Source organism: Mycteria americana, chromosome 21 (assembly GCF_035582795.1).
Source record: "Mycteria americana isolate JAX WOST 10 ecotype Jacksonville Zoo and Gardens chromosome 21, USCA_MyAme_1.0, whole genome shotgun sequence".
Taxonomy (NCBI): domain Eukaryota; kingdom Metazoa; phylum Chordata; class Aves; order Ciconiiformes; family Ciconiidae; genus Mycteria; species Mycteria americana.
In genome coordinates, this window is record NC_134385.1 from 5,086,013 (window position 1) to 5,111,108 (window position 25,096).

Sequence of the window (25,096 nt, forward strand, 5' to 3'; positions counted from 1 at the left end):
TGAGGCCGGGGTACAGCCCTGTGTAGTCTGTGCTGGAGGGAGAGTGCTGCCCCTGAGTCGTTGGCAGAGCTGTGAGGCAGGTGGGAAGATGGAGGTTAGCGAGAGGAATAAATAAAATCTAAATATACACACGTTGCCAGGCCGAGTTTCCCTGCTTTCCAAGGTCCCACCTACACAAGTGATCTGTTGAAGGGAAATGTCACTGGGATAGCTTTCCCCTCTGCAGATCCTTCCTGTGGTGAAGGATCACACTCTATTTTTGGAGCCTATTTCCACTGTTCCATCTACTGCCCACGCTGTCGCTGCCCAGACCCCCTCCCAAAGACCACTCATTTACCTTAGCATGATATGAGCTAGGTTTGGACCTTTTTCTTACTCAAGGGATTGTCTTCAGATCTAGCATTTCATCTGCCTGTAAGTCTGTGAGATCTTAAAAAGCAAAATATTGAAGAAGTGGGAGCTTTGGGCTTGGCAGGGCAAGTCTCACCTTGTGCCTGTGGTTCCTTGAAAGCTCTGCTGTGGTGTTGCATTGACCTGGCGTGGAAGCAGGCCTGCAGTTCACTTGCCCAGTAATGTTTGAGCTAATCATTCATGAATAGCTGTGGAGGGAGCACGGCAATGCCTTTCTTCATGGGAAGTGTTTGCTCTTGGGTCCTTTGACCTCCTGTACTTCGGTGCTCTGTTTACAGTTCTGCTTGTGGCTACGTGCTTCCTCAGCAGGTCTTGGGATATGAAGCTTTTAGTAGCTTCCCTAAAAGGTCTAAATCTCTGTGGGACAACTGTGAAGCATTTTGGGAAATTAGTGAAGTAGCCTTTGCACACACAGGCTCTTACCCAAAGCTGCTTTTTTAGAATAGCACTTGAAATACTAAGTTTATGGATGCTTTAAGAATCTTCTGCAGTTATTTCTTTATTCAAGGCTGACTTTCATCCCCTTTGACTTTCATACCCGTTATCTCCTGCTGTGCTACTTTTTTCCAATTCTTTTCCTACTAAAAATAAGAAATACTCTTTGAGTCCTTAACCTTTGTGCAAACAAAGAAGTAATTTGTTCTAGCATCTATGCTGACTTCTGGGCTACATGCCTCATAAGGAAACCAGTGTGATAGGAATCTGCTGCTTTTGGAGACTTAGACTCCAAATATAGTCTGAGTAGAGGAAACGGCTAGAAATGTGAGTACTTGCTTCTTATGCCACCAGCTCTGCTACTTGTTCCTGGCGGGATGTATGGCTGGCTACCCAATTCCCATTTTTTTTATCCCTAAAAGTGAGAGCAATACCTTCAGATACTCAGAGGTTCAAAACCATTATGGAAATGAGTGCATGATCATCGCACGTGCATAGGTAACAGGATTTTTAGATCACTTCTGGTTCAAAGCATGTCTGTAGGAGCAATACTTCTCAGTATACATCCATTGCTGCCAACTTTCTAGCAGCCCTGCTGTCTGAAAGGAAGTTTGAGGTCAAAAAGACAGATCAAGCTGTTCCAGGGCTAGATTGTCCGAGCAGGTTCTGGCATTGCTGCCTTTTAAAAGACTAATGCTCAGAAGGGAGCAATGGTAGAGGTGCAGTGACCATGACCTGTCCCAAAGACACTTTAATCACTGGTTTCCATCAGCCTGCTGCCTTGGGATCTGAAAATAACACTTTGCTTTTATATGGCTGCTGGCTGGTGAGTGGAACATGTGTGGGATCCCTCTTGTGCTCTGCCAGGACCCCTCACTGCTGCTCTTTACGAAGACCCACCAAGCTCGGCATCTCCTCTGGGTAGGCACCATGTGCAAGTAGAAGAGAGCAGAAGACTCCAGATGTGCAAAGTCTGTTATGAGAAAACAAAACTTGCTCAGGAGAACCAGTTTTCTGCTTCAAAGGTGCCTGCCAAGTGACGTTCTTCTTGCTATTCCTTTGTTTATGAAGCCTTTTGTGTTTAGCAGCAGTGAAAGCTGAGGGAGTGGCTGCTAGGATGTAAAATGTTTTGCTTGTAGGTTGTTAGTTGAAACCTAAGGAGAGCGATAGTGAGTATCAGTTCCCATCTTGTGTCTCTGGAGCGGATCGGAGGCTGGTGGCAGAGACAAAGACTTTGCAAGGACCGCAGCTGCAGATGGAGCTGCCTGCGTGGGAAGAAGGTCTCCACCTGCACCTCCCTCTGATCTGATGGTGACTGCCACAGGGTGTCAGGGTTGAGGAGGAAATACTTGTTGCTGTCAATGGCTTCAGTTCCTCAGAAACCTAACAAGGCTTTAGATCTCTAGGACAGTCATTCTGGTACTTTCCGCAACACAGTTCAAAAAGGGAAGGGTCCAAGTAGGGGCAGGAAGGGAGAGGATGAAGTGGAAGACACTTTGTTTTGTTCTTTGCATTTGCTGAAGAACTTGGATGAAAGGCCAGCCTCCGATTCAGGGGTTCTTCAACTTGCTGCCAGTGCTCGGGACTGGCTGGGTGGGAATCCCCTTTTGATGACTTAAGTTTTAACTGGAAATCAGCTGCTTTGAGGCTGCTGCCAGGACAGGCATTTAACTAACTGTTCAGCAGCATTTAGGGAAAACTTGTCAAATGTGCACTTTTATGTTGAACTAAAGTGTTTTGATGATGTGGTTCTTAGGTTCAACTAGGCTGCTGCAGATGGCATTCGTTGTTTTCTGGTTTTGATCTGCAGAGTCAAACACAGAGCATTGCGGTGTTGAGAGTGCTTCGCTGTCACACAGCTCTGAAGTCTGCCAGAGAAGAACAGTTAATGCTAACTAGCCAGTGGAAATCTCTTTATAATCTCTGTTCCAGAATAAAATAACAGGTTTTTCTTCCAGGAAGACACAGAAGCTGCGATTGTCTTATGAGATCCTGTGTATTACGTATACAGCAATATAACTGCTTTGTGCAATACAATAGAAGAGAGCCGAAGTGGTCAAAGTGCCTGAGATTAAATGTTTAATTACGGTTGATGTATGCGGATTTGCAAGCACGCAGAAAGGCAAAATCCTACTGTTCCTTGGTCAGGTTTACCAGAGGGTTGAACTGATCTCAGTGGAGACCATTTGACTTTTAAACAAGGTGCAGAACACTTGCTTACCTATGGGAAAGCATTACTGTAAATAAGTCGAGTGCACTTGACAGAGTTAGCAAAATACTTTGGGACATTATCCTGACAGCCTTTTGTTCTTAAATTTGCGATGGATGTTCTAGTTCTTAGTGTAATTAATGTGCTGAGTGCTGTCAGGGTGCTTGGGGCAGTTAATGGGATGCTGGTGCTGTTCTTCTGCCTGCTGTATTTGCAAGTGATTCAGATCAGCTGTCCATCTACTAGTTGGTGTGGCATTTAAGAAAATAAATACCCAATAATTCCCCTGCGAACAAGCCCCTTATGATTTGAGTAGGTGTCTGAACTCTTGCTGCCTTTCCCTCCTGATCTACAAGCCAAGTGTTTTACAGAGATTATTTGCTGACCTGCCAGAGACCTTGTAATTCTGTGGCACCCCATTTCAAGTGACTTTTAAAGCTGTCGCAGTAAATGGCCGTTGCAGTTTCTACAGATAGCTCTGCCTGGAGGAAAGCAGAGGTTAATTTTGCTGGTTTTGTGGTTTAGTGGCTAAGCTGTGGATGTGCTGGGAATGAGATGCTTTGGCCTCCAGGCTGGCTGGAGCAAGATAGTAGCAAAGGCTGATGTTGAGTGAGAAATGTATCCGCTGAAGTGCTTGGTGATTGAATTGAATGATCTTATTCCTTGTATTAAGAGATAAGACCTTGTAGGACATGTAATCAATCCTCCAGATAATTCAGGCCGACTCACTGTAAAATAACAAGCGTGGAGTTACTGTGGTTCGGTAAGTAGGGCATGGAGCAGAAGAGTCAGATTTTGAGAGTTTCTAGTTTTCATTTTCAACTTGTTGGATCTTAAATTCACCTTGCTCTCTGGAACATTGCTGCCTGTAAATTCTGTCAAATGATTTTAGTAGCTGATTTTATTGGGGTTGGGGGTAGAAGAGGAGCCTGCCTGAGGTAAGTGAAGGAGAGGTAAGTGGGTTTAGAGTAAATGAAGTGATTTTTGTTATTACTGTTTTTCTTAGTTCACACAGCAGCAGTGTGTCCAGGCTGAATGGCAAACCTGGCTTTTTTAAAAACAAAATACTGAATGTTCTCATTAATGCTGCTGCCCCTGTGAGTTGTAAATAGTGTTAGCTGAGCCGTTGGCTGACCAGAGCTGCCTCTCGGCCCCGCTGGGCTGCAGGGCTGGTGCTGATCTGCAGTCCGGTTGCTAACAGTTGCATGCTGTCACTGCTGACGTCACCGCTTTATCTGTTTCTTTCTCATTTGTCTTGAAAAGGAGGTTGGCTCTGATTTCTGAAGGTGTCTTTTGTCTCCTAAAACACTTGAGTGCAAGAAGAAACCAGAGATCTGGTGTGGCTTTTTTACAGGTTGCACCAATCCAGCTGTGATGGGACGAGTGATAACCACGACTTGGTTAGGAAGAATATTGCTCTTCAACCCAGTCTGGTTTTTGTCTTGCTTTGTGAAGCATAAATTTTAAGATTTCTAAAGGACTTACCAACTGGGTCATGATAAATTTGTATTCCCATGTACATTAAAAATAATATTTAGAGGAGTTACTAAATTCCACTTACAGATCTGTTTAGCCTGTTGGTACTCAGGCTGTTCTGTTTCTGAGCCGAGCTTTGCAGAATCAGGATCTGCAATGGATCCCGGCGCCTATTAGAGCTTGTCTTAAGGCTGTGTAAGATAAAGCTTTGTACATTGGTGTAACTCAGCTGTACAATTTCCGTGCAGTGTCTCAGTCCTTTTGTCAGTATCTTCCATTTCAGCCTGGAAACCTGCTTTCATCTCGGGTGCGTGGGGCCTCACTGCTGCTAACCTGGGAGGTCGCCGAGCGGTCGCTGGAGAAATCTAGAGATGGAAATAGAAGCAAATTGTGCTAAAGTCATGTAAAGAGGCCAGAATCGGTGCAGAGATCTGTGTCTGAGGCAGCACCTCACCTGTGAGACTTCTCTTGTGGGATAGACGCGGGTGCTTGCTGCAAGGCTGGCAGATTCCTCTCCCTGCCTGGTGTGGCGACGGGTGGGACTGAGCTTCACCCCTCACGAGGGCCCGACGGACCCCTGCACCTCTCCACCCAGCGCTGCAATATGCCCCCAGCGCTTTCCTCCCGTGCTGGCCCGGCGCTGGGGCGGGACGCAGTTTTATCCCAGACTGTGTATCCCCCAAACCCCCGCCGGGGAGCGGGGGGAGTGGAGGGGAGCGAGGGCTCGGTGGGGACCCATTGCCCGCACCGGAGTGCTGCTGCCTGCTATGGCTTCACCCCCGAGAAGTGGGGAATTGCATGCCTGCAACCCCTGCCATGGCGCTTTCCTGTAAAAGCTGCCTTTCTGTAGGGCACCCCCCTGCAAGAGCAGGGCCTGGGGTTCCCCCTCTTTTTTTTTTTTTTTGGAGGGGGGGGGAGAAAAAAGAAACAAACCACGAAGGTGCAGCCAAGCAGTGGCTGTGGATAGCGACTTTCACAGGCGGTGAGCCAACAGGACGCTGTGAAGTGGGGGGTGACTTGGCAGCGGGCTGCAGTTGCACCAGGTTAGGGGCAAAATAATAAGGGTGGCCTAATTGGTGTAGCGTGGCCGAACAAAAGCCTCCCCCTGTGCTTGAAAAGGTGGAATTTAATAACTTTCCGTGCTGCATATAAGAATCCCGTAGAAAAACACGGCCCGGTTCCTGTGGTTCTCCCCAGCTCTCTCCCGCGGGCTAGGAAACGGCTCTGTGTACTGTTTGCTTTGTATGTTTTCCCTTTACTTCCCCAGCACGGCTGCAGTAAGGGACTCATTTCCAAGGCTAGGCGAACAGTGAGTCATCGCTTGGCAAGGAAAATAAGTCCCGAAGACTCGGTGGTGATCCTTGCTGGACGGATCTGCTGGTAGCTCTGCTCTCGAAGGGTAGATCAACATCCTCTCCCCAGCTCAGGAAGGTAGAGTGAGGCAGATGTCTGAGGCTGACCCTCGATCATTGAGAGGACTATAACCAGCCTCTGCGATGATTTTCATTGAAATTCAACCGAAATGTTGAAAAAGCTGCCCCCCTCCCCCCCCCAAGCCCTTTGATCTTAACATTAAATCTTGGAGACATTAGTGGTGAATAGGAAAGTAAACATCGTCCCTTCCCGGAGGGAAGGCAGAAGTTTGTTCTGCTCAAGCATTGTGTGTTGCAGGGGTTAAGTTACATTTTGCTTTGGGGAGAAAAGGAAAAATATCTCAAAGTAATTAACTTAAGATGCTGATGCTAATGAGTGGGTGTTCAAAGCTGGGGCTGGTGGGGGGGGGTGATGGGAATCCCCTGTTGAATCAATGACATTAGGGCCTTAGGAGTGATTCTGCAATTATTAGGCTGAAATGATGTTGAACATGAAGTTAATCCTGTTATCTCGCAAATATTGAGCAAACTGCTTGCTCTGGATAACTCTATAATGGGATTATACTAGTCGGTCTGGCACCCTTGACACTCCCTATCTCAGGGCTTTTTCTTATTTTCTTGTTCAGGATAAAGTATTGATCAGTCTTCCTAGAGTTAATTTTGGGAGGTGGTGTCTGGGGCACTGTTTTCCAGTGGCGCTGGATTTTTTTGAAAAATGAGTTTGGTAGCAAGCACCCTCGTGCCTTATGAAGCCATTCACTCCTCCACAGCAAAGATCCCTTGAGCCCATCCCTAAATAAATGTTTAGGAAAAGAATTGAAGAACAAGGACAAGTATAAAAGGAGACTTCCCTTCGTCATGCCTTCCTGGCATCAAGAATCTGCAGTTGCGTGAGTTCCTGTGCTGGAGACTGTTCCCGGGCCATCATATTTGCAGAGTATAATCAGTTCTGGTTTGAAAGTGTAATTTTGCATCCGTGATAGCCTGTAGCAATTGTTCTAAACAAAAGTAACTGGTGGGGTTTTTATAAAAGGTTTGTCTTGAGTTTATTTTTAAGCAGTCTGATAAATTGCAAGGTAACCAGTGTCAGGAAAATACAAGAACCAAAATGATCATGTAGGGAGGAGAGAGAGAAGCCCTAATGCATACTCAGTCACTTGCTGATGTTCATTATAGACATGATTGCTTTCCCGTTGGGCCCGCAGACCTCCAAGTTTTAGTGGCCTGACTTTTGTGCAGGGTTTGTCATGAGCTGAAACTACGGCGTTGTTGCTGCCAGGTCAAGTTATGTCGTCGGTTGCAGCAGGGCAAACCGTAGTGACTTACGGTTCTGCAGTTACAGACAGAAATCAGACTACCGTGTATCGCACGAGAGGTAAGACCTACACCCTGGTGAGAATTCGAGTTTGAGTTTCAAAATCAGGGAAAACATTTTTTTTCTCTACTCTGTAGCCAGAGGTTCAGTTAACAATGAAACAGGCCTCTTTCTTTCAGCATCACTAGAGTAAAGAAGTGATTTCTACAACACCCACTAAATGAGCAGACGTTTTTGTGCCAAACCAGAAATTTCCATAAATATGGGAAAGTTCCATTAAAGGGTCAGTCAGCTTTTAGTTTCCAAGCTTCAATTTTTTTTTTTTAAAGGCTGATCTGAATCTTGGTAAGAACTGCAGATTTTTTTGTGAAGTTTTATTCTTTTCTCCTGCCTTGACTGAAGGTGAGAATTGCTTTGGAAGCTCCAAGGAGCTCCCTTACAGCAGAAATGGGCTTCAGCGTTGCTAATGGCTCGTGTCCGGGCTGCCTCAAAGAAGGCAGGGAAAGCACATGGGCTGGTGTAGCCAAGGGGCCACCTAGGATTTTGGGCCAGCTGGGGTTTCAGTTTAAGTGCCCAGGGGCCAGCTAGCCCTACTGCTGATAAGCTCATGGATTTAGATGGCAGCGGCGTAGCCTGTAATTTCAGGGACCTTGGGGAGAGCCCTGGGATGGCATTCTTACAGCAAGGGAGCTAGCGCCTTGTGCAAGCTTGTTTAGATGGGAATCCAGCACAAGAACAAACTCCCTATTTCAAACCTAAAGTGCCTGGGGAAATGGTTTAATGTTTGTTTACACACCCTAAATTTTGTGCACCAATTCAAATGCTTGCTCTACTGTATCCTTGCTATAACTACTGCTTGAAGAATATGCTTACTGGAGCCATGGTTTTCAACTTTTCATTTGTGTCCCTTTGAACAGTGTCTGATAGGAGGCACAGACCCCTGTGAAGTTAATCCAAATGTGCCTGCTTTTCCCGGTGGCTTCTCTTTGGACCCCTTAAAGGTAGTTCTTCCTCATTCTTCCTACAAGCTGAAAACCCCTGAACTTGAGTTTAGGTGCTGCTCAGTCTTGCGTGCTGTGGATCTTGAGGTGGGAACTCCTTGGTGGATGCCATGGTGGGGAGTTTGTACTGATACTTGCCTGTAAGATCTTCCTCCCTAATCAGCAGCATTGACCTCTCTGAGCGTTGGGAAGTGCGTTGTAACCTCATGGAGCCATGGGATGTAGCATGGAGCTCTGTGGCCACCTAATCTGCCATGTGATTCTTTGATCCGAGCCCCTATCTCAAGGTGTTTAACGTAAGTGTGAGGCTTACAAAGGCTGCCGTGGGCAGGAGCAAGGTGAATCACACCGCTCTGTCTAGCCCACTGACTTGGGGGTTATCTGCATTGCAAGTGGAGGTAGGACTACAGCTCACATAAGCCTTCCTGGGTTGGCTGTGAGCTTGTTAGCTTACATACTTGAAATAGTAGTGTGCTATAACTCTTGTGCTGCAAAATTTGTCTGAGAAGGTAAGTAAATATTTGAGTAGCTCACCCTTGCAGGACTCACGGCTGTTACAAGCAGGCGGCTGTTGGCATTTCAGCTGGCTGCTTCAAAGCCAGTCCTGATGGACTGCAGTGGCCACGCTGGGCTACAGTCAAACCTCTTACTGGCAGAAACGGTCCTCTTTCAATTTAACCGTATCTCCTCTCGGCAGCAGTGCCGGCAGCAATGCTCAGAGGCTGTCTGCAGTCCCACGCTCAACTGTGCCAAGCGTGAGTAGACAGCAGCGTTATTTAATGGTCTCGGAAAGGGTTTTCGGCCACTGTTTCAGTATAGAATAGAATTCTATCTAGTATGATGCTACTTGCTCCTAAACAAGGTCACTGCTGGTGCTCTGCAAATGCAGGAGCAAGAGAATTAGGTGAAATTATGTGAAATGCAGATTCTGGGAATGTGTGAAGGGTCACATCTACAAGAGGGGGAACAACTGAGGGAGAAAAAGCTTCGTACAAGGTTACGATTAGGTGTACCTCCTGAACTGTTGGTGTTATCTCATCTCTTGACATTTCCTTTAATTATATGAAATGGCCTTGACGCTGTAAACAATTGCCATGGCATTGTCCCTGCAGCTTGTGTGAGTCAGTGCGATGCATAAACAGCGCTTGGTTTGGGGGACCTGATCTGTATATGTCTTGGGACGTAAGCTACCTCTTTGCAATTGTCACATCTGCTTTTTGTGCCATATTCTGGGATGGCGCTTAGTGCTGGCGTCTGTCACAGTCATCTTTTCACAAGAGCTCTTGGTGCTGGCAGAAAACACAGGAGCACCAGGGCAGGGACTGAGATTTCAAGAGGAGCCTCAGGGGGTTTAGATAGGGAGCTCACGTTTTGCTTTCAGCTCCTTTGGGCCTCCATAATTCTCTCCCCAGCGAGCCAGTTCAAAAGGGGTAAGGAAGGGGATGATTCACAACACAAACCCAAGCATTGCTTTAATTACGCTAGCAGCGATCTTTTACTCGGCATGCTTCAATCTTAAGCCTCGCTGCTGCTTGGAGACACCTTGGTGGTTGAGCAATAGTAAATATTTAGAGAGTTGAGGTTGAGGTTCACTCGCTGTCTTGCTGATGGGTCTTGCCTGGGTGTGACCCGTGGTCTGGATGTGCCACTGTTTAGGGTGGTCCATGGCAGATCTATGAAACGTATTTGGCTGGATGAACTTCCTAAGCGTTATCTTGTTCCTTAAATAGAGAATAAAGCTTGTAGCAACATGAATCACAAAGTTGATAAACTGGAATGGTTCCTCTTGGAGCTGTCTTCTCATATTGGGCAAATATTTATCCACATTGTTTCAAAAGGCATATTTGTGCAAGAGATGGAGGTCAAACCTGTAATTACCTGTTAGATTCTCTCTGGTAGAAATGGCTTGTAAAAACACAGTGCGCTTGAAAGGAAGCTTTTAAACCTGATGTTTGTGTGCGAATCTAAAGTCGTGGTTAAAAATTTCAAATTTTGAGTTTTCAGTTGCATGGGTGCGAAAAGTATCTTTCTTGCCAAATTTAAGTGCCTTAAGCCAAATCTATCTGCCGTTCCTTTTAATTTCTAAACTGTGGCAGGGAATTTGTGTTTCTCTTCCAAACGTATCTGCTTGAGATGATCAGAAGCTGAGATTGTGTGCCAAACTTGCCTTGCATTTTAATAAGGCGTTTCTAGCCTAGTCAATAATTAAAGCAGAGCAGGTGCGGTGGGGAAGTTGGGTGTTCCCCAAAAGCTAAACCAAGGCGCTTTTGTAAGTGAAGGATGGTAGGATGCCCTGGCAGTGGCTGGCTTTGTGCAGTAATTTGGAAAAAATGTAACTTCAGACTGAAGAGCTCTAGGTGTTGAAGGATAATGTGGCTTATTGGTGTGGCGTGCCTGCAATGAGCCTTTGGGGTGGCAGAGGAAATACTAAAATGTTTTGCTGCAGTTTCATCTTCGGGTATGAAGAGCGAGTGCACTTGCTGAGATTTTTTGTGAAATCTTAAAAAGAGGAAACGAGACTTTTACAGAGAAATCTTGCTGCCTTTTTTTCAGCTAGCATGTGGGCAGAGAGGCTTTTAGTTCAAGGCATAGTTTGTCATCTTGAAGGACTAGATGTAGGAAGAGAAATTTGGGATCATGAGCCTTTTAATGAATCAGAGCAGGGATACTAGCCTGTGGACCTGGACCTATACATTGCAGACTAGCTTCTAGAGTTAAACATAGTGCTACCTCTGAGGGTTAATTTCAATTTAATCTTATTTTAGAGCTTTAATATTTACTGCTATTTTTGCTGTTAATTTGCAGTCTCCAGTGTAGTGCTTAACAGAGCTTGTCCCATCAGTTTTATAGGTGGCATAGATGGACCTCCCTCTTTGCCAAAGGACTCGGTTATTTTGAATCTGTATAAAGCTGTAAAATCTTAGGTTTGTCCACTAAGGTAGTTAACCCAGAGGATGTGACTGTCTAGCATGTCTGTACTGCAGCCGCTCGCTTAGGAAGAGCACTGTATGCTTGTGCTGTGCCAGTCCTAAGAGCCACGTGCTGGGTAGTGGTTTGAAAGGAGAGGGATATCTTTTTGATTTGTGCTGAAGCTCTGCTAGTTTTGTCATTCTTTATCTCCGGTGTTTTGCAACGGGAAGCTTTAGGTGATGTTAGTTTATAGGTTCTTCTCTGAGCGTCTTAGTTTTTGCTGAGGGAGAGTGTTAAGCTAAATGCCCTGCCTGTTTCTTCCCTAAACAATAGAATAATTAATGTAATTTTCTTCTCCATATTTTTGCTTAATGTGTTCCTAATAATATAGCTGGAAGTGGCAGATGGGTATCCTGCCTCCAAGTGCTTCACTGTTGGGAATATGCTGATGCTTTGCTGATGCCTGATGCTTTGCTGGAATGTGTCCTATATCTGTGCTTCCTTTGGCTTCTGACCAGTGTTTCTTTTAACGCTGCTTCAAGGTGCTCCAAAAAGTAGTTTGTCAGCTTTGGAGGTTCCCTTGCCTCAAGATGGCATAGCCATGAATCACCGCGGTGATCAAGTTAGCCAAGATGTGACTGAATCTTTAATTTTGTCAGGATTACATTCCTTAGCGTTCCCTCACTAGTAAACAAGAAAATATTTAGCATATGTTGTAATTATCTTCAATGCCTCCTCACCATTCACTATGATACATTTTCAGTACTGGCTAAAATGTGCTCTCATTGAAAATTGCACTTCCTCCGCTGGAAAACAAGGCTGGGGGATATTTTAGCCTTAAGCTCCTCTTGGCCCCAAGACCTACTATGCAATTTTCTTTAACCCGGTCCTTGTGACAATTAAGCGATTCCTTGTGTTCCAGCCACCCGCTGCGATCACGAGGCTTTCCAGGAGCGTGTCCTCAGCTTTATTTTTCCCTTCCTAAACGTGAGGCTGAATGTGCTGTCAGTCAGCTCGTTGGCAGAGGCTGCTGCTGAACCCAGAGCAGTGTTCTTCCTCCAGCTGTGCTCCATCCTGATCAACATCTGGGCTGCTGTAGGACATGGGTTGCTCACCTTCCCCATCACCAGCACGTACATGGTGGCACCAAGACAGTCCCTGGTGTGCTAGATCCGCTGCCCTTTGCTTTCTGAGATCGAGCAGCTGGTATCGCCATGCTGACTATTTGGTGGGGACAAGGGGACTGGAATGCTCTGGGAAATAGGAGTTTCCCTCTTGGAAATGTCACAGGAAGCATGGAGGAAATCATGTGCTTTAGGAGCGGTTACCTCACTTTTCTGTCTCGCCCGAACCAGCGCCCTTTCATCAAAGTGTACAGAACCTAAACAATGCGATGCCAGCTGGCTTATAAATAAACCATTTTCCATTTCCACACCGGGTATCAGGCTGACTTTCAATACCATGTGAGGAGAAAGGAAGAACGTCACGTTGTGTTGGCTCGTGACCTTTCAGATTGACTACCCGGCTTCCTACCCGCTTGCTTCCCCTTGGTCTGCTGTCGTAGTTGTTAACTCTTCCACATGCTCTGTTTCAGAGCACAGCCCAGAAATGGTCGTCTTTGTAGGTAGCCAGAGCTGTTATGTATATATAATTTTTTTTTTTTTCATATTCTCCTTGTTCTGCCAAAGCTGCTGAGAATTGCTAGCAAACAGATTGTGGTGAAAAGCATCCAGAGTTGTGGTGCTGCCACTCTTACTTCTCCCTGCCAATCCTCCCGGTAAAATGGTACCGTGGGCCTGTGTTAGTATTTCAGGTGGGTGCATCTCCAGCAAGGAAAGAGCCTTAAACATCCTGTTGCTGCTGTTGACTCTTTTGCTGATGGGCAAAGGAAAACGCCCAGTATCACTGGTTTTAAATAGACAGCTCCGTCTACATGGATGGGATCATGCAAGAGTCCTTTTTAATGTTCCTGTGGCTGAATCATGGAACATAAATGTCTGAGTCACTGCAGATGAATGCGGTGTTTCACGTTGGTGTGAACTGAAATGTGAACAACAGTGGCTTTATTAGAGGACCTAATATTTGTGCTCATTATGGGCTTCATTAGATTTTAAAGTGAAACAATATAGAAGAGTTCCTTTTACAATGTATATAAACAGACTATTAACATTTGAATGCCGGGTTTTTAATGGGATGCTGGTCTGGATGGAGAGGAAATGAAACTTCACAGGAAAGCCCTGTACCCCACTTCTTGGGCGTTTGCTGCCCGTAACTGGTCGTCTTGCCATTTTGTTTTAGCCATCTGACTCTCCTGAAATCCTGAATAATTTTCATGTAACTGGGATTTCTTGGTTACTACATTTTTAGAAGAAAATACTGAAGGGGCTATCAGCCATATCCCTTTTTGCTTTCCTGTAGAAAGCTCTGTGCTATTCCGAGCTCTTCCTTCTCATAAAGGTCACCTGTCCCTGAGGAGTAGAGGCTTCACTCTGGTTTCTTCTGGTTGCTGCTATGTCAGATGGCCCTTCTGCATTATTGTGGGAATTTTGTACATTTGTTACTTGTCCTTGCTTGAAATGTGGATTTTCCTTTTATCTGGATGTGGAGTTGGATGCGGGCTGAGGTTTTGTCTCCTTACTGCTGTTGGTGAGCTGAAGCAACCTTACTAGACGGAGTGCTGAACCCCAAGCGTCGGTGCTCTGTGCTCTTCATGTGCTGCTGGCAGGCAACTTGGGCAGGTTGCTTTGTCCCATATTTTTCTGCAGCTGTGAACCAAAGCACTGTGGATGCAAAGGATTACTTAAGAGCACAGTAACTATGGCTGCTCTTATGCTCTGTCCTTGGGCTAGAGTTGAGACAGGAACCTTTTTTTGCGTTGTGTCTGCTGGTGCAGAATTTGTACCTTTCCTTCTGGAGCTGGAAGTGAAGGATGGACTGGCAGGTTTTTCTGGCCAGGAGTCCACCTTGAAAATGGTGATGTCGGTGTTACTTTTGGTTTGGATTTCTGCTGTTCTCTGCACTTTGTCATCCCTCTTCTGGTGGGGTTTTTGTTCTTTCTGCCCCAAAGAGGAGAGGGTTGCGGCTGATGCTCCTAAAGGATGTTTGAAGTCCAAACCCAGTTGCAATTTGAAATGCAGATTTGTGTCTCTTTGTTCCTTGAGCACCACAGCTCTGAGTTTTGGAAGCAAATATTAATGCTGCTGGTACAAACTTTATTACAAGTGCTTTTGCCAAATAGTCTTGTTACTCTCTTTGTGATGGTTTGTAAGAGCTGATCAATGGTACAGAAATGTGAAGGGGCTTTATTGCATGATTGTCTTTTCACAGCCTAGTGAGTTACTGTGTGGCACCAGAGCCTGAGTAACTGTCGTGCATGCTCTTGGACTGCAGCCGCTGTGAATTTAAATGTATTAGTTTAAATCTCCTTCATTGAAATTTAAGCTAATGTTTCATGTTTTACTAATGTAGAAATAACGGGTCAGGCATATGATTGTGCTGCTGTGCTTTAACAACCTACCATGTGTCATCTGTTCTGCAGCAGAGCTCTGTGTGCACTCTTAACTCACAGCAAATGCAATATAAAATGCAATGGCTTTTATCTCCTTGGAAGTCAGGCAAGTCTAGATGCAGTGTTTAGCGTTCTGTAGCGTTCCCAGAAGCAGGGAGATTTTTTCCAGACCTCCTTCCAAGCTGGACAGCTGATTTACAGACTTGGAGAAGTCTTCCAGCCTCTATCTCTGAACTTTGTGGGTCCCTGCCAGATGGCAGTGTATTTAAATGGCTTTAAAATGCCTTTTTCTTTGTTTCAAAGCAAAGAGTCTTAAATGAGGTGGAGCATGCCTGTGAATCAGTATGTTAATTGCCCGCAATGAAAATCAAAAGTACTTGGAAGACTGACTGCTGTGGCTGACCAGACAGAAACACGGGCTGCTCTTCCGAGCACAGAGATGTCTGGTGGTGGGAGGCTGAGAAGAGCAGTGCTCTCAGGAACGTCCATATGTTCTGCGCGAGGGAGGACAGTGCTATTTGCTCCTCCGCCTCCACGTGTCTGCTGATCCCTTGCTCCTCCACCTGCTCCTGCCGCCGTGCTCTTGCTGTCCATGGGGATGGTGGTCATCTGCTCAGCAGGCAGTGGTTAAGGGCAAGCAGGGTGCTGGGGCAGGTGGAGAAGGTGCAGAAGTGTCCTGCTTCCTCCCGTGTTTTTACAGCTGTGCTTCGGGAGAGAGGAATGGATTTGCAGAGTTGTGCGATGGCATGTCTAGTGTGTTAGTGGAGGAGCCAAGAGCATCAACGTCTTCCAGGTGTGTTTGTGGCTTAGGTGGAGTTTTATTAGATTTCAAAACTACCCCCTTCCCTTTTCTGGGGTGTGTTGGCTGCAAAACTGCCTCCCACTGCGACATGCGGTTGTGAACGGTGATCGCCGCCGCTGTGAAGCGGGCATTCGCTTTGGGTGTCTGTTCTGACTAATGTGCAGCATTGATTGTTCCCAGCTGCACCAGCCCAAATTGACAATCTTGGATTTTGTTGTTTCCCAGAATAGAAGATTTTTACTATTGGGTAAATTACTGCAGTAGGGAGCTTGTCCTGAACTCTTCCTGGCTGCCTGAGTAACACTCAGCGATACTGAAGTACTGCGGCTGCTGGCCTGACAAGGACAGGGACCTTGAGGGCTGTAGCAAACCTTGGTGTGTTTGAAACGGCTTTTTCCTACAGCCCTTCCTACAGTGGAGAGAACAAACCTGGATGTGTCAGATGGATTCAAGTTCCTGATTAGTCACTGGTGTGATGCTGCAGCAAATTCCTGTATGTTTTTGAAAATTGTTTTTCCTTTTCCCTTGAGTTCAGATTAAGGTTCTGGATGTTTAAAGGTTTTCCCACTCCTCTGTGGTGTGGTGTACAGGGGTTGGAAATGATCTGTGGGTTCACTGAAGTCCTAACACAAATGTTGATGAAAAATTAAAGAATCCAAGTGGACATATTTAAACTCTGGATATCTTTCTTATTGTGATGCAAATGTTGAAGGGGATATTTGTTACCTTAACCATCAAGATGTGATACACGAAATAAAAAATAAACTCTTACTTTCCTCGGTAAATTTAAATTTTCCATTGTTAAATTCAAATTAAACGAGAAGACACGCTCCCTGTTCCTACCTTCTTCCTGGTAACTTTAGTGGAGAGAGGAATTGCTATGAAATTGTATTTTTATTATACGTCTGGCTAGATGCGTATCAGCTCAGGCACTCTTTTTGAAATTCCCTTTACTCTCGGGATAGTGCAGCTCCTACAGCAGTTAGAGTACCACGCTTTCTCATTCATCACCGCCTTGGTTTGTGTTTTGCAGGCTCAGGTACCTCTTTGATCCCGTTTGGGAGGTGAAACCCCTCTGTGCATTGGCGTGCGTGGTTTCTCCAAGCCCTTCCTTGAGCAAAACACCCCAGTCTCCCAGTCTCCCTCTCTCCTCGCTCCCAGCTTTTCTCTCTTCTTGCTAAACTTGATGCGAGGAAGGAGCGAGGGGTGTTGATGATTTGGATTATGCAGCTAAGTGGCTGGAGCGTGGCTGGCTGTCTCCTCCCCTTCCTGAGCTTCGGCCCTAGCCAGCTCGGCTCTGGAATGACAGGCATTCCTGCGTGAAGGGAGCTGGCACGGACACCTATTTATGAGAATCAAGTGTCCTGCCATGGGGTACGGGGAGAACAGGACCTGCGCTGGACCGTGCGACAGCCGTGCCGTTGCCTAAGAGTTGGCAGCCGCCTCGCTCGCCAGGCTCTTTCCCAGTCCGAAGTGTGGATTTATCATTTTAAAGGAGTAAAGTGTTCTCTCAGGGTAGACTTTTTTTCTCTCTTCCCCCTCCCGCCTCCTCCCGGAGAGCTGCTTGGAAAAGAATCTAATGGGGCAGCCGCACTTCTCGAGACCGGTAAATCCAGCTGCTTTTGGTGAGTAATGGAGGGCAAGGGAGACGGAGGAAACTTTGGGGCTGCGGCAGGGCAGGATTGCAGGTGAAACGGGGGAGTTGGGAGGAGTGGAATGCGGGGCTTGTGTAACCTGTGCCCGGCTTGGGAGCTGGGAGAAGAAACCAGAGAAATAACTCCATTTCCTTCCTTTCTCTTACTCATGTCACATGCAATCGCTGTGCAATATGTTCTGCTGATCTTCGGACAGGCTCCGAGCTGTAGTTTTTAGGGATAGCCTCTGTCTTGCATGGCCAGGTTCAGGGACACTAGCTTTGCAAAGCGCTTGGACAGCAGTAAAATTCACCTGAGTGGGGTAGGAGCCAGCCTCGATAGTCTGCCTGGATCAAAGCTGCCCAGAATTGCCTCCTTGTGTGTGATGACACCCAGCTTTTTGGGGCAGCTGTAGTAGTTTTGGGGGGAGAAGGGGCTTGGCAGTCGTCTTCCTGCTTTTTTCTCTCTCTCTTCTCTGCGAGGTGTCTGAGTAACTGGCAGGCTGTAGGAAACACAACCTTGCTTTAAGTCCTGGAAGTAGCACTGCTTCCAGAACACTGTGTGGAGGTCAGTGTTATTTCCAGGTCTCTGTCTTAGGTGCTGTTCCCAGCGCTGGGACTGCGACGCACTGACTATAAGAGGAGACTTTACGCATCGTGCCGTTCCCTTTTATCTCACACTGACTCGCTGTCAGCTGTCTGGGCTGAGTTGCTTACTCTCATCTGTAAAGTGGCATTATCTGATTTTTAGAGAAACACTTGACATTTGCACATGGAGAGCTCCCTGAGATACAGATTATTTCTTTCATTCTTTTTCACTTTTACAACTTTGAACCTACCAAGTATTTTTAGGGCTCAGATTAGACCACTGATTCTCTCTTCCCCGCCCCCAGTTCAATCCAGCTAGTCTTCAAGAGCTGCTAAAAATAAGTGGTATTGAGAGAGTGGAAGGGAGAAGTAAAACTTCAGTCTTCTTCGTAATGTCGATGGAGATTAACAGCATCTTCTCCTTGGATTTAGGCGCTGTTAGAAGCCGACCTGTTCAGTCTTGGGCTCTTTCTCTCATCAAGCACCAGAGACGGTGGTAATTTTCAGGGGAGTGGGCTCACTTGGTGTAATGACGTTGTCCTTTGGTGGAGACTGGAGGCCAGCAGACCTGATGTTTCCACAAATGGTCATTTGTTATCTGAAGTCTTTTTTTCATGGCACAGCTTGCATAGTTCCTACTGAATAAACTGTGAACTTGAGGAGATGGTTCTTGCATTAACTTTGGCAGGATGCTGTTGAAAAGAAAAGTCTTGTGAAGATTATGGTGATTAGAAACGTACAAAAGACAGGGAAGCCGAGGGCTGGGACCATTTGAGGCTGTTTGTGACCACAGTTTTTTATGCTTTAAGGTCAGGATTCACGTCTTCCCTGGACCATTCAGGAAATGCACATGAAGTTTTAAAAGCTGTTCTAGGAAGCTAGAAACATTTATCTAAAGTGCTTTTTTGATACTTTAACCTTAACGGCATTTCCCTCAAGAGTCTTTGTTTGCTTTTTGAGTTGTAGCTGTTTGCTTGAAAGCTTTTTGGATTCTTAACTGCTCCGTCCGGCACAACAAAGCTGAAGACGAGAGAGCTGAATTATTCTCCAGCCTGTGCATCAACACTGTTTTGGCAACGGGAGGGTTTGTTGCAGTCCCACAGTGTGAGCCAGCGAGGATCCTGCCCAGGCTCAGCGTTGCGAGGCAGTTGGTCCCGCTGTAGCCTTAGGTCCAGGCTGTACTGCAGAACACGCTGCTGAAGGTGCGGTGACGTTAGGTGTGTCACGAGCAGCCACGTTCTCGGCAAAAGTTCCTGATGCACCTTTTGGGCTTGTGATAGCAGAATTTCAGGTGCATGTGTAACTTAGGAAAACAGAGGTGATTAAGCAAAAGTATTCGGAGTTGCTGCGTGGCATTGAAGTGCCTAATTTGTCTGAGTGCTTTTTAGCTCTCAGCTAAGGGTTTACACTGTCTTTTGCTGTAGCGTAGTCTCACTGCTGCAGGTCTGTCTGTCTGTGAGCCTTGAGGCTATGACTGTGAGACAGAAGTGCCCAGTGAGCTCCTTGTGAACAGAAACTCCTGGGATTTGTGGAAATCCTGTAGTAACTACTACGATAAGAGACGGATCAGGTTCTGGGTGTACTGTGGTTTGCAGATGGAAAGAATCTGGCTCAAGCTCATGATTTACACACTACGCAAGTCTTGTTACAAAGCAAAACACTGATGTTTTCTTGTTTCCTTTGCAAGGATGTCTCTTAATGAATATAGAAGTTAACAGATCTTAACATCTCTGAAAAGGACTGGGATAAAGATGCTGTTGTAGTGTAGGCAGTGGCAAGATGCATCTTCTTTGGAGCTAAAGTCTGTTCCACCAGCTCTTGGATGTCTGCAGAGATATTTCAGGGAGAAAAGCAGCATGTTCTCAGACTTTTCCTAACAGCTTCAGTCTGCGGTCCTGGCCTGGGGCTCACTGACCCTTCATCCTTAAAGGATTGTGCCATTTTCTTCATGAACACTGGAAATCGGTAGTTACCCTCCCAGGCATATAGCAATATAATATGAATTGTCAGCATCTGGGATGCAATTCTTTGATTTCTTCACAGCCTTCAGTCTTGCTTTGTTAGGGTCTGTAACTTGGATCTTGAAGTGATTTTTAGCTTATGTAATGGTGTGCCAGTTAAAAACAAAATAAATTTCTCCATAGCCATGCTGGCTTTTGATGGTGTGTGGCCTGAGTTAAAATGGTTTAACAATTCACCAGGACTAATTCTGCAATGACCTACACTAGATGCAGCTTGGGTTTAATTTTTTTTTTTTCAATAACGTGTATCAGAGGTGCCGCTATCTCATGTACCGTTGCAGGTATCTTCCCTATGAGAGATGGTCCTTAATGAAGGAAAGGCTTTTTGTTTGTTCACGTTGGTAGCTGAGGTCTCTGCTGTGCCTTTTGCTAGGCTGGTACTGCACTGCTGTATGAATGGGTATTCTGGGGCTTGGTCTCGGAAGATGGGAGTTAACTGTATTTGCTCACGTAATGGCTTTTCCTCCCTTAGACCACAGTGTGACCATTAAACTATTACATTTATATGTTGGTATTTCCTAAAGGTCAGCTAGATAGCTGCTTGCTCTTATGAGTGTCCCGTGTGCATGGCAATGGTGTGAACACGTGTGGTGTTTTTAATTGACCCCACGGATCCTGGCTCTGCTGGTTTGACCCAGTGAGAGCAGTGGTAGAAGTGAAAGCTTTACCATCTTTAATAGGAATGGCTGCCCCAAGCCTGGCAAAAGCTTTGGGAGCAGATGACACATGCAGCACCACAGGCACTTGCTGACTGCGTGATGAGCTTGGAGACCAGCTGCGAGTCTCCAGCTTCTTCCACTGAAATGGTTTCTCTTCTCTGGAAAAAAAAACATTCCAGCCATAGCTCACCACCACCCATGTTCTTGCACAACAGTTTGCACCTAACACAAGGTGCAGTGGGAGAAGAGCTTTTTTTCTGCCTGTGTTTTAACAGCAAGACTTGAGTTTAAATGTGTGTAGCAGGCTGCAGGGGGAGGGTTTGAAAGACCAGCTGGCCAGGCGTACTGATGGAGAATTGCATCCCTAGCTGCTTGGCACTGCTGGAGCTTTCTGCCTTCTTGTGTCTCCAGGCTGTGCCAATTTTGTGACGTTTCCCTAGACTATTTCAGTCTAAACATTTTGGGTTAACAGAAATCTGCTGTTTAAACAGCTCAAATTCACCTGCTTGTTTTGATGGAACAGGATCAGAGCATGTTAAGTGTTTCAGAGAGAAGATCTGAAATGGCAGGAGGCTCTGGTGGGGAAGCTGGGAGATAGCAGCCAGGGCGCAACTCCCTCCCCAGACCAGCTGGGGTCTGTCCGAGGCACGGTGCCTCGGCTGAGTGCTCCAGGACATCTCGAGGAGAAGCACCCACACTTGCCCGGGGCAATGTGCAGAAGTTGCAGCAGATGTTTTATTCTGGAGTTTTTCTCGGATGGGGCTGTGTTGCGGGGCAGTGCGTTTAGGCACGGCGTGCTGGTGTCAGGTTAGGCTCTGTGGGGCTCTCCCTTCTTCAGGGTGGGTTTTCTCAAGTGGGTACTTCATGTAGGTCTTGCAGAAAGGTTAGACAAGGTCGTGCTTTGGCACGGGGGCTCACTAGGGACCTGCTTATTGGAAAGCTCTTGACCTTCTAATGAGGACTTCCCTGCGTTCACCTGCATGACCTCATTTAACCTTTTTCATAAATTTTAAATGGATTTTCCAGCCTGGGACTGCAGTGAAGAAGGTGAAGCTGGTCTCTTGGACACAGACTTGCCATGCAGGTAGACAGCCATGGTGCTGAGCAAGGGCTGGGTCGAGTGAGAGCATCAGCTTCCTGACACTTCTCACCCTTCACTTAGTCTTGTTTGTCTTTTTTTACCCCGTTTCTTTCCCTGAGCGCTGCGCTGTGGTTCCTTAGGCGTTTCCCAGTGCACGACTCAGATAACGAGGGCTTTCTGCCTTGCATTGCAAAGCGGCTTAGGGCCCTCCTGTACCTTGTAGAGCAAGAGGAGGTGCAGAGAATCCACCTTGCCGAGGCTCCCTTCACAGCGAAGGCAGCTTGGGCAAGAAATGTCTTCTCTGCACCATTTCATGGACATTTGAGCTGGAGATGGGCTGTGAATGGAAGGGAAGGTCCTTTTCTGAGGGAGTATGAGCACTATCTAATGTTGAACAATCATTGAACAATGAGGTTATTTAAAATACAGATCAGTAAAGCACACCTACAGCTGCTGATCCACCCGCTAATTAGCAGTAAATGTAATTCATAATTGCATCACAACAGACTTTTAAATGTCTATGTCCGTGTGGTAATTAGGGATGGTAAAAGGAAGAGTGCTGTGGAAGGGCATTACAAGCTCTCCTGTGAGCAGCCTGTGCTGCAGAACTGGACAGAATGAATCCCATTTTGTACTGGGGAGGGAACGGCTTTCATGGCATCAGTATTACCCAGTGGGCTGCAGCGGGCTCAGGATGTTCACACTGTTTAGTAACGTGTATCAAGTTTTATTCTACACAGAGCAAAAGGGATGGTGAAAATGATTTGGACTGTGGTTTTACGCTATGAAGGGGTACATGGTATGCCTGTCTCCCCCTCTTGTGTCGCTGTTTTTAGACATGGAAGTAATTATAAAGCAGCAAAACTGAGTGTTTTCATGTTGGATAAGACCGGATGCACGGCACAAGCCTACAAGCAGTTGATAGCATGGCTGATGGAGTAGCATGGCAGCGAAGCAAGAACTGAGTTATTCAATATCCATGCTGAATGTCATTGTGAAACCTAGCTTTTGTATTAACCTGCATGATTGCAATTAATGGCAGTCAGGCATCTGGTGTGAAACTCCACCCTGAGATGGTATTTGATTTGACAGCCAGACCCTGGACTGCAGAAGCTGCTGAAAGAGGTTCTTCCGCCTGGAGTAAAACTCGCATGTGGGCTCTCCCCCACCCTCCCTGCTTTTAGCTGCTCCTGCTTTGGAGATATCATGTGTCTCCTGCAGTTTCGGCTCATCCTTTCATGTCCACTGTTCCTCCCTAGCTGCTCAGAGGTGACTGTGGCGGAGGGAATGCTTGTCGTTCTCCCTCTAATTGGAAATGGAGACATCACAGCTTGCTGAGGTTTCCGTTCATTAATCCGTGGACCTGATGGTTGAGTTTTCTTTTAATAACTTATTTTGCTTAGTGCAGCACTCTGACACCTTGGGTGGCAGACAGCACATAAGTCACATTCCTAAGAGCAGTTCAGGGAAGGGATATATATGAAGTGAGCTTGGTACAACTGCCCTCAGCGCTGTTACTGCTCCTTGGAAAGGTGAGGGAAATGCCTTTGCATTGGCACTTGGGATCCAAATTCAGTCCACAGCTTGTGCCTGGCAAGCGGTCTTGCCTGCCTGGTAAACTTTGGGAACGCTCTATTGAACAAAGTGAATACTGCTTTTTAAAATTACATGTACAACTCCAGGGCTAATGTTCTAGTCTCTGAAGAAAGTGCCTCTAAACATCCAGACAATTCCTCTTGGGTTTCTGGGAGCTTGAAATGCCATTTTTTTTGTCCCCACTTCCTCCCTCCCTCCCTCCCTCCCTCCCAGCAGAAAATCACAGAATAGAGCCACAGAAAATCACAGATCGGTGCTGACATCTTGTATGTTACTTTCCACCCAATTTCTCTCCTGTTATGAAGCCAGATTTTTTTTTAAGAAGCGGCTCAGATGCTGAATTGATCTTGCTTTTTCAGATAAACGTTGGCTGGCATCGGCTTTTCACTGGTTCTGAGTGAGCTTTCTGTTAGGGGGGCTGATTTAAAAAAAAAAAAAAAAGAAAAACATACAAACAACAACCAAACAGAAAAACCCATCAACCACCACTGTGTGAAATCTGGAGTCCTGCAAGTGAGAGGAGAGAAACCTGTACAGAGCTGGAAGGGTCATGCATTTTGGGTGAAGTCCGAAATGACCACAGTGAGCTTTGAAGACCCTTTTTTTCCTACTGGTTAGCACAGTGACACTTTCTTGCAACTCCAGCCTCTCGGTAAACTGGAGTCCTGGGCAGGTTTTCCTCTTCCTCCATCATTTGGTTAAAGACCGCACTCCTTGCATGTGATCTAGATCCTCCTACTGAAATACTCTCTGGTTTCCCTTGTGCTGCTTGCATGGTCTCTGTTGCTCTTCTCTTCCCGATTACTCAGTGATCTTCCATTTCATTTGTGCTCAGACTGAAAAGTTGGGGTGGGTCTGTCCTGCAGTGTTGCACGGTGATAGCCTGTCCCCAGCCCAGCCGGCCCGTGGCTGGGGCTCCCCGGGCTTGATGCTTCCTGGGGTCTGAAAGCTCATGCTAGGAAGCACTACAGGGTTTGCAGGTAGAGCTCCATCAAACAACTCATTTTTTCCTCTTTGGTTTTTTTTTTTTTACTCCATGTTGACAGGAATCTGCTTTTTCACATCTGGGGCTGTATCCTTGGTGGATATTTGCAGGATATAGCAGATACATTATTAGCTCTTTGTCCTATGTGCAAAATAGCTTTCCCCTAAAATTCCTTTCCCAATCTGTTAGCCTCAGGAGATGGGATTCTTGGCTGAACTTTCTGTGTGGCCTATGGGGTATTGTCTTTTCTGCAGGCACGTCATACAGGCTTGTCTGAAGTTGACTAAAAGGTCTTTTGTGATCCCAGAAGGCTTGCAAACTCCAGAACGTTTGACTTAGAGGCTCAAAAATAAGACGCGCAAGTGCAATTTGTAACACGGCACCTCAGCCTGCGGTATGCGGTGTTTGGCAGGACTGCATCATAGGACTGTAGGAAGTCTCGAGGCTCCGTTCTCGATGTTGCGTGTTTTCATGGAGTTCTGCGACACAGCTCCTGTCTTTTGCAGTGCTGAAGCCAAGGGATTCTCGGTCTGTAAATTAAGACCATAGAGCAGGCCACCAGCTGGCTTCACTTAGGTTGTATGCACTCTGATTTTTATTTTTTTGCAGGCATTGCTAGATTCTGCTGATTGTAAGTGTTCCCTTATGTTTCATCAAATACCCAGAAAACAGCAACGCTAGGCAAGCCAGAATTGACAGTCACTGCTTCGCGTTTTGTGCTCTGGTGCTGCTTCGCAAGTTGTTTCTTTATGAGCTTTTTTGTTGCAGCAAGTTGGGTTTTTTTGCGTGTCCTTTCCCACCTCCATGTCCTTCTTGTGTTGTTCTCCAGAGACTTCGAGTACAGTAGGTGGAGCGCAGGCCTGTATTGTGTTGCTTTCCTGTGTAGTTGTTGCTCTTGGCCAGCATTGCTGGCCTTATTTATAGAGGGAAAAATCAGAGAGGCTAAATTCTAGCACATACAGCTGTTGTAATGGGTCTGGTAATTTCAGTGCGTGTAGACAGTCATGATAGTCGGCTCTGCAGTCTGGAAGATATTTGTGTTCATGTAATTACTTGTGTCTAGCACCAGTTGCTTCCAACTGAAGATGAGAAA

At 46.2% G+C, this 25,096-nt stretch overlaps 1 protein-coding gene across 8 annotated transcripts in view; it reads left to right on the top strand.

Annotated features, from left to right (window-relative positions):
- The window catches only part of PHACTR4 (phosphatase and actin regulator 4), a 68,340-nt gene that overhangs the window by 28,121 nt on the left and 15,123 nt on the right, over positions 1-25,096 (top strand). The window contains exon 1 of one of the 8 annotated variants that reach the window (XM_075522532.1): positions 16,752-17,065. The exons of the other annotated variants lie outside the window; for them this stretch is intronic. Within the exon in view, the coding sequence (XP_075378647.1) occupies positions 17,020-17,065 (46 nt within the window). The 5' untranslated portion in view covers positions 16,752-17,019. Of the gene's footprint in view, positions 1-16,751; positions 17,066-25,096 lie in introns of those variants that run through there. 8 annotated transcript variants of the gene reach the window in all.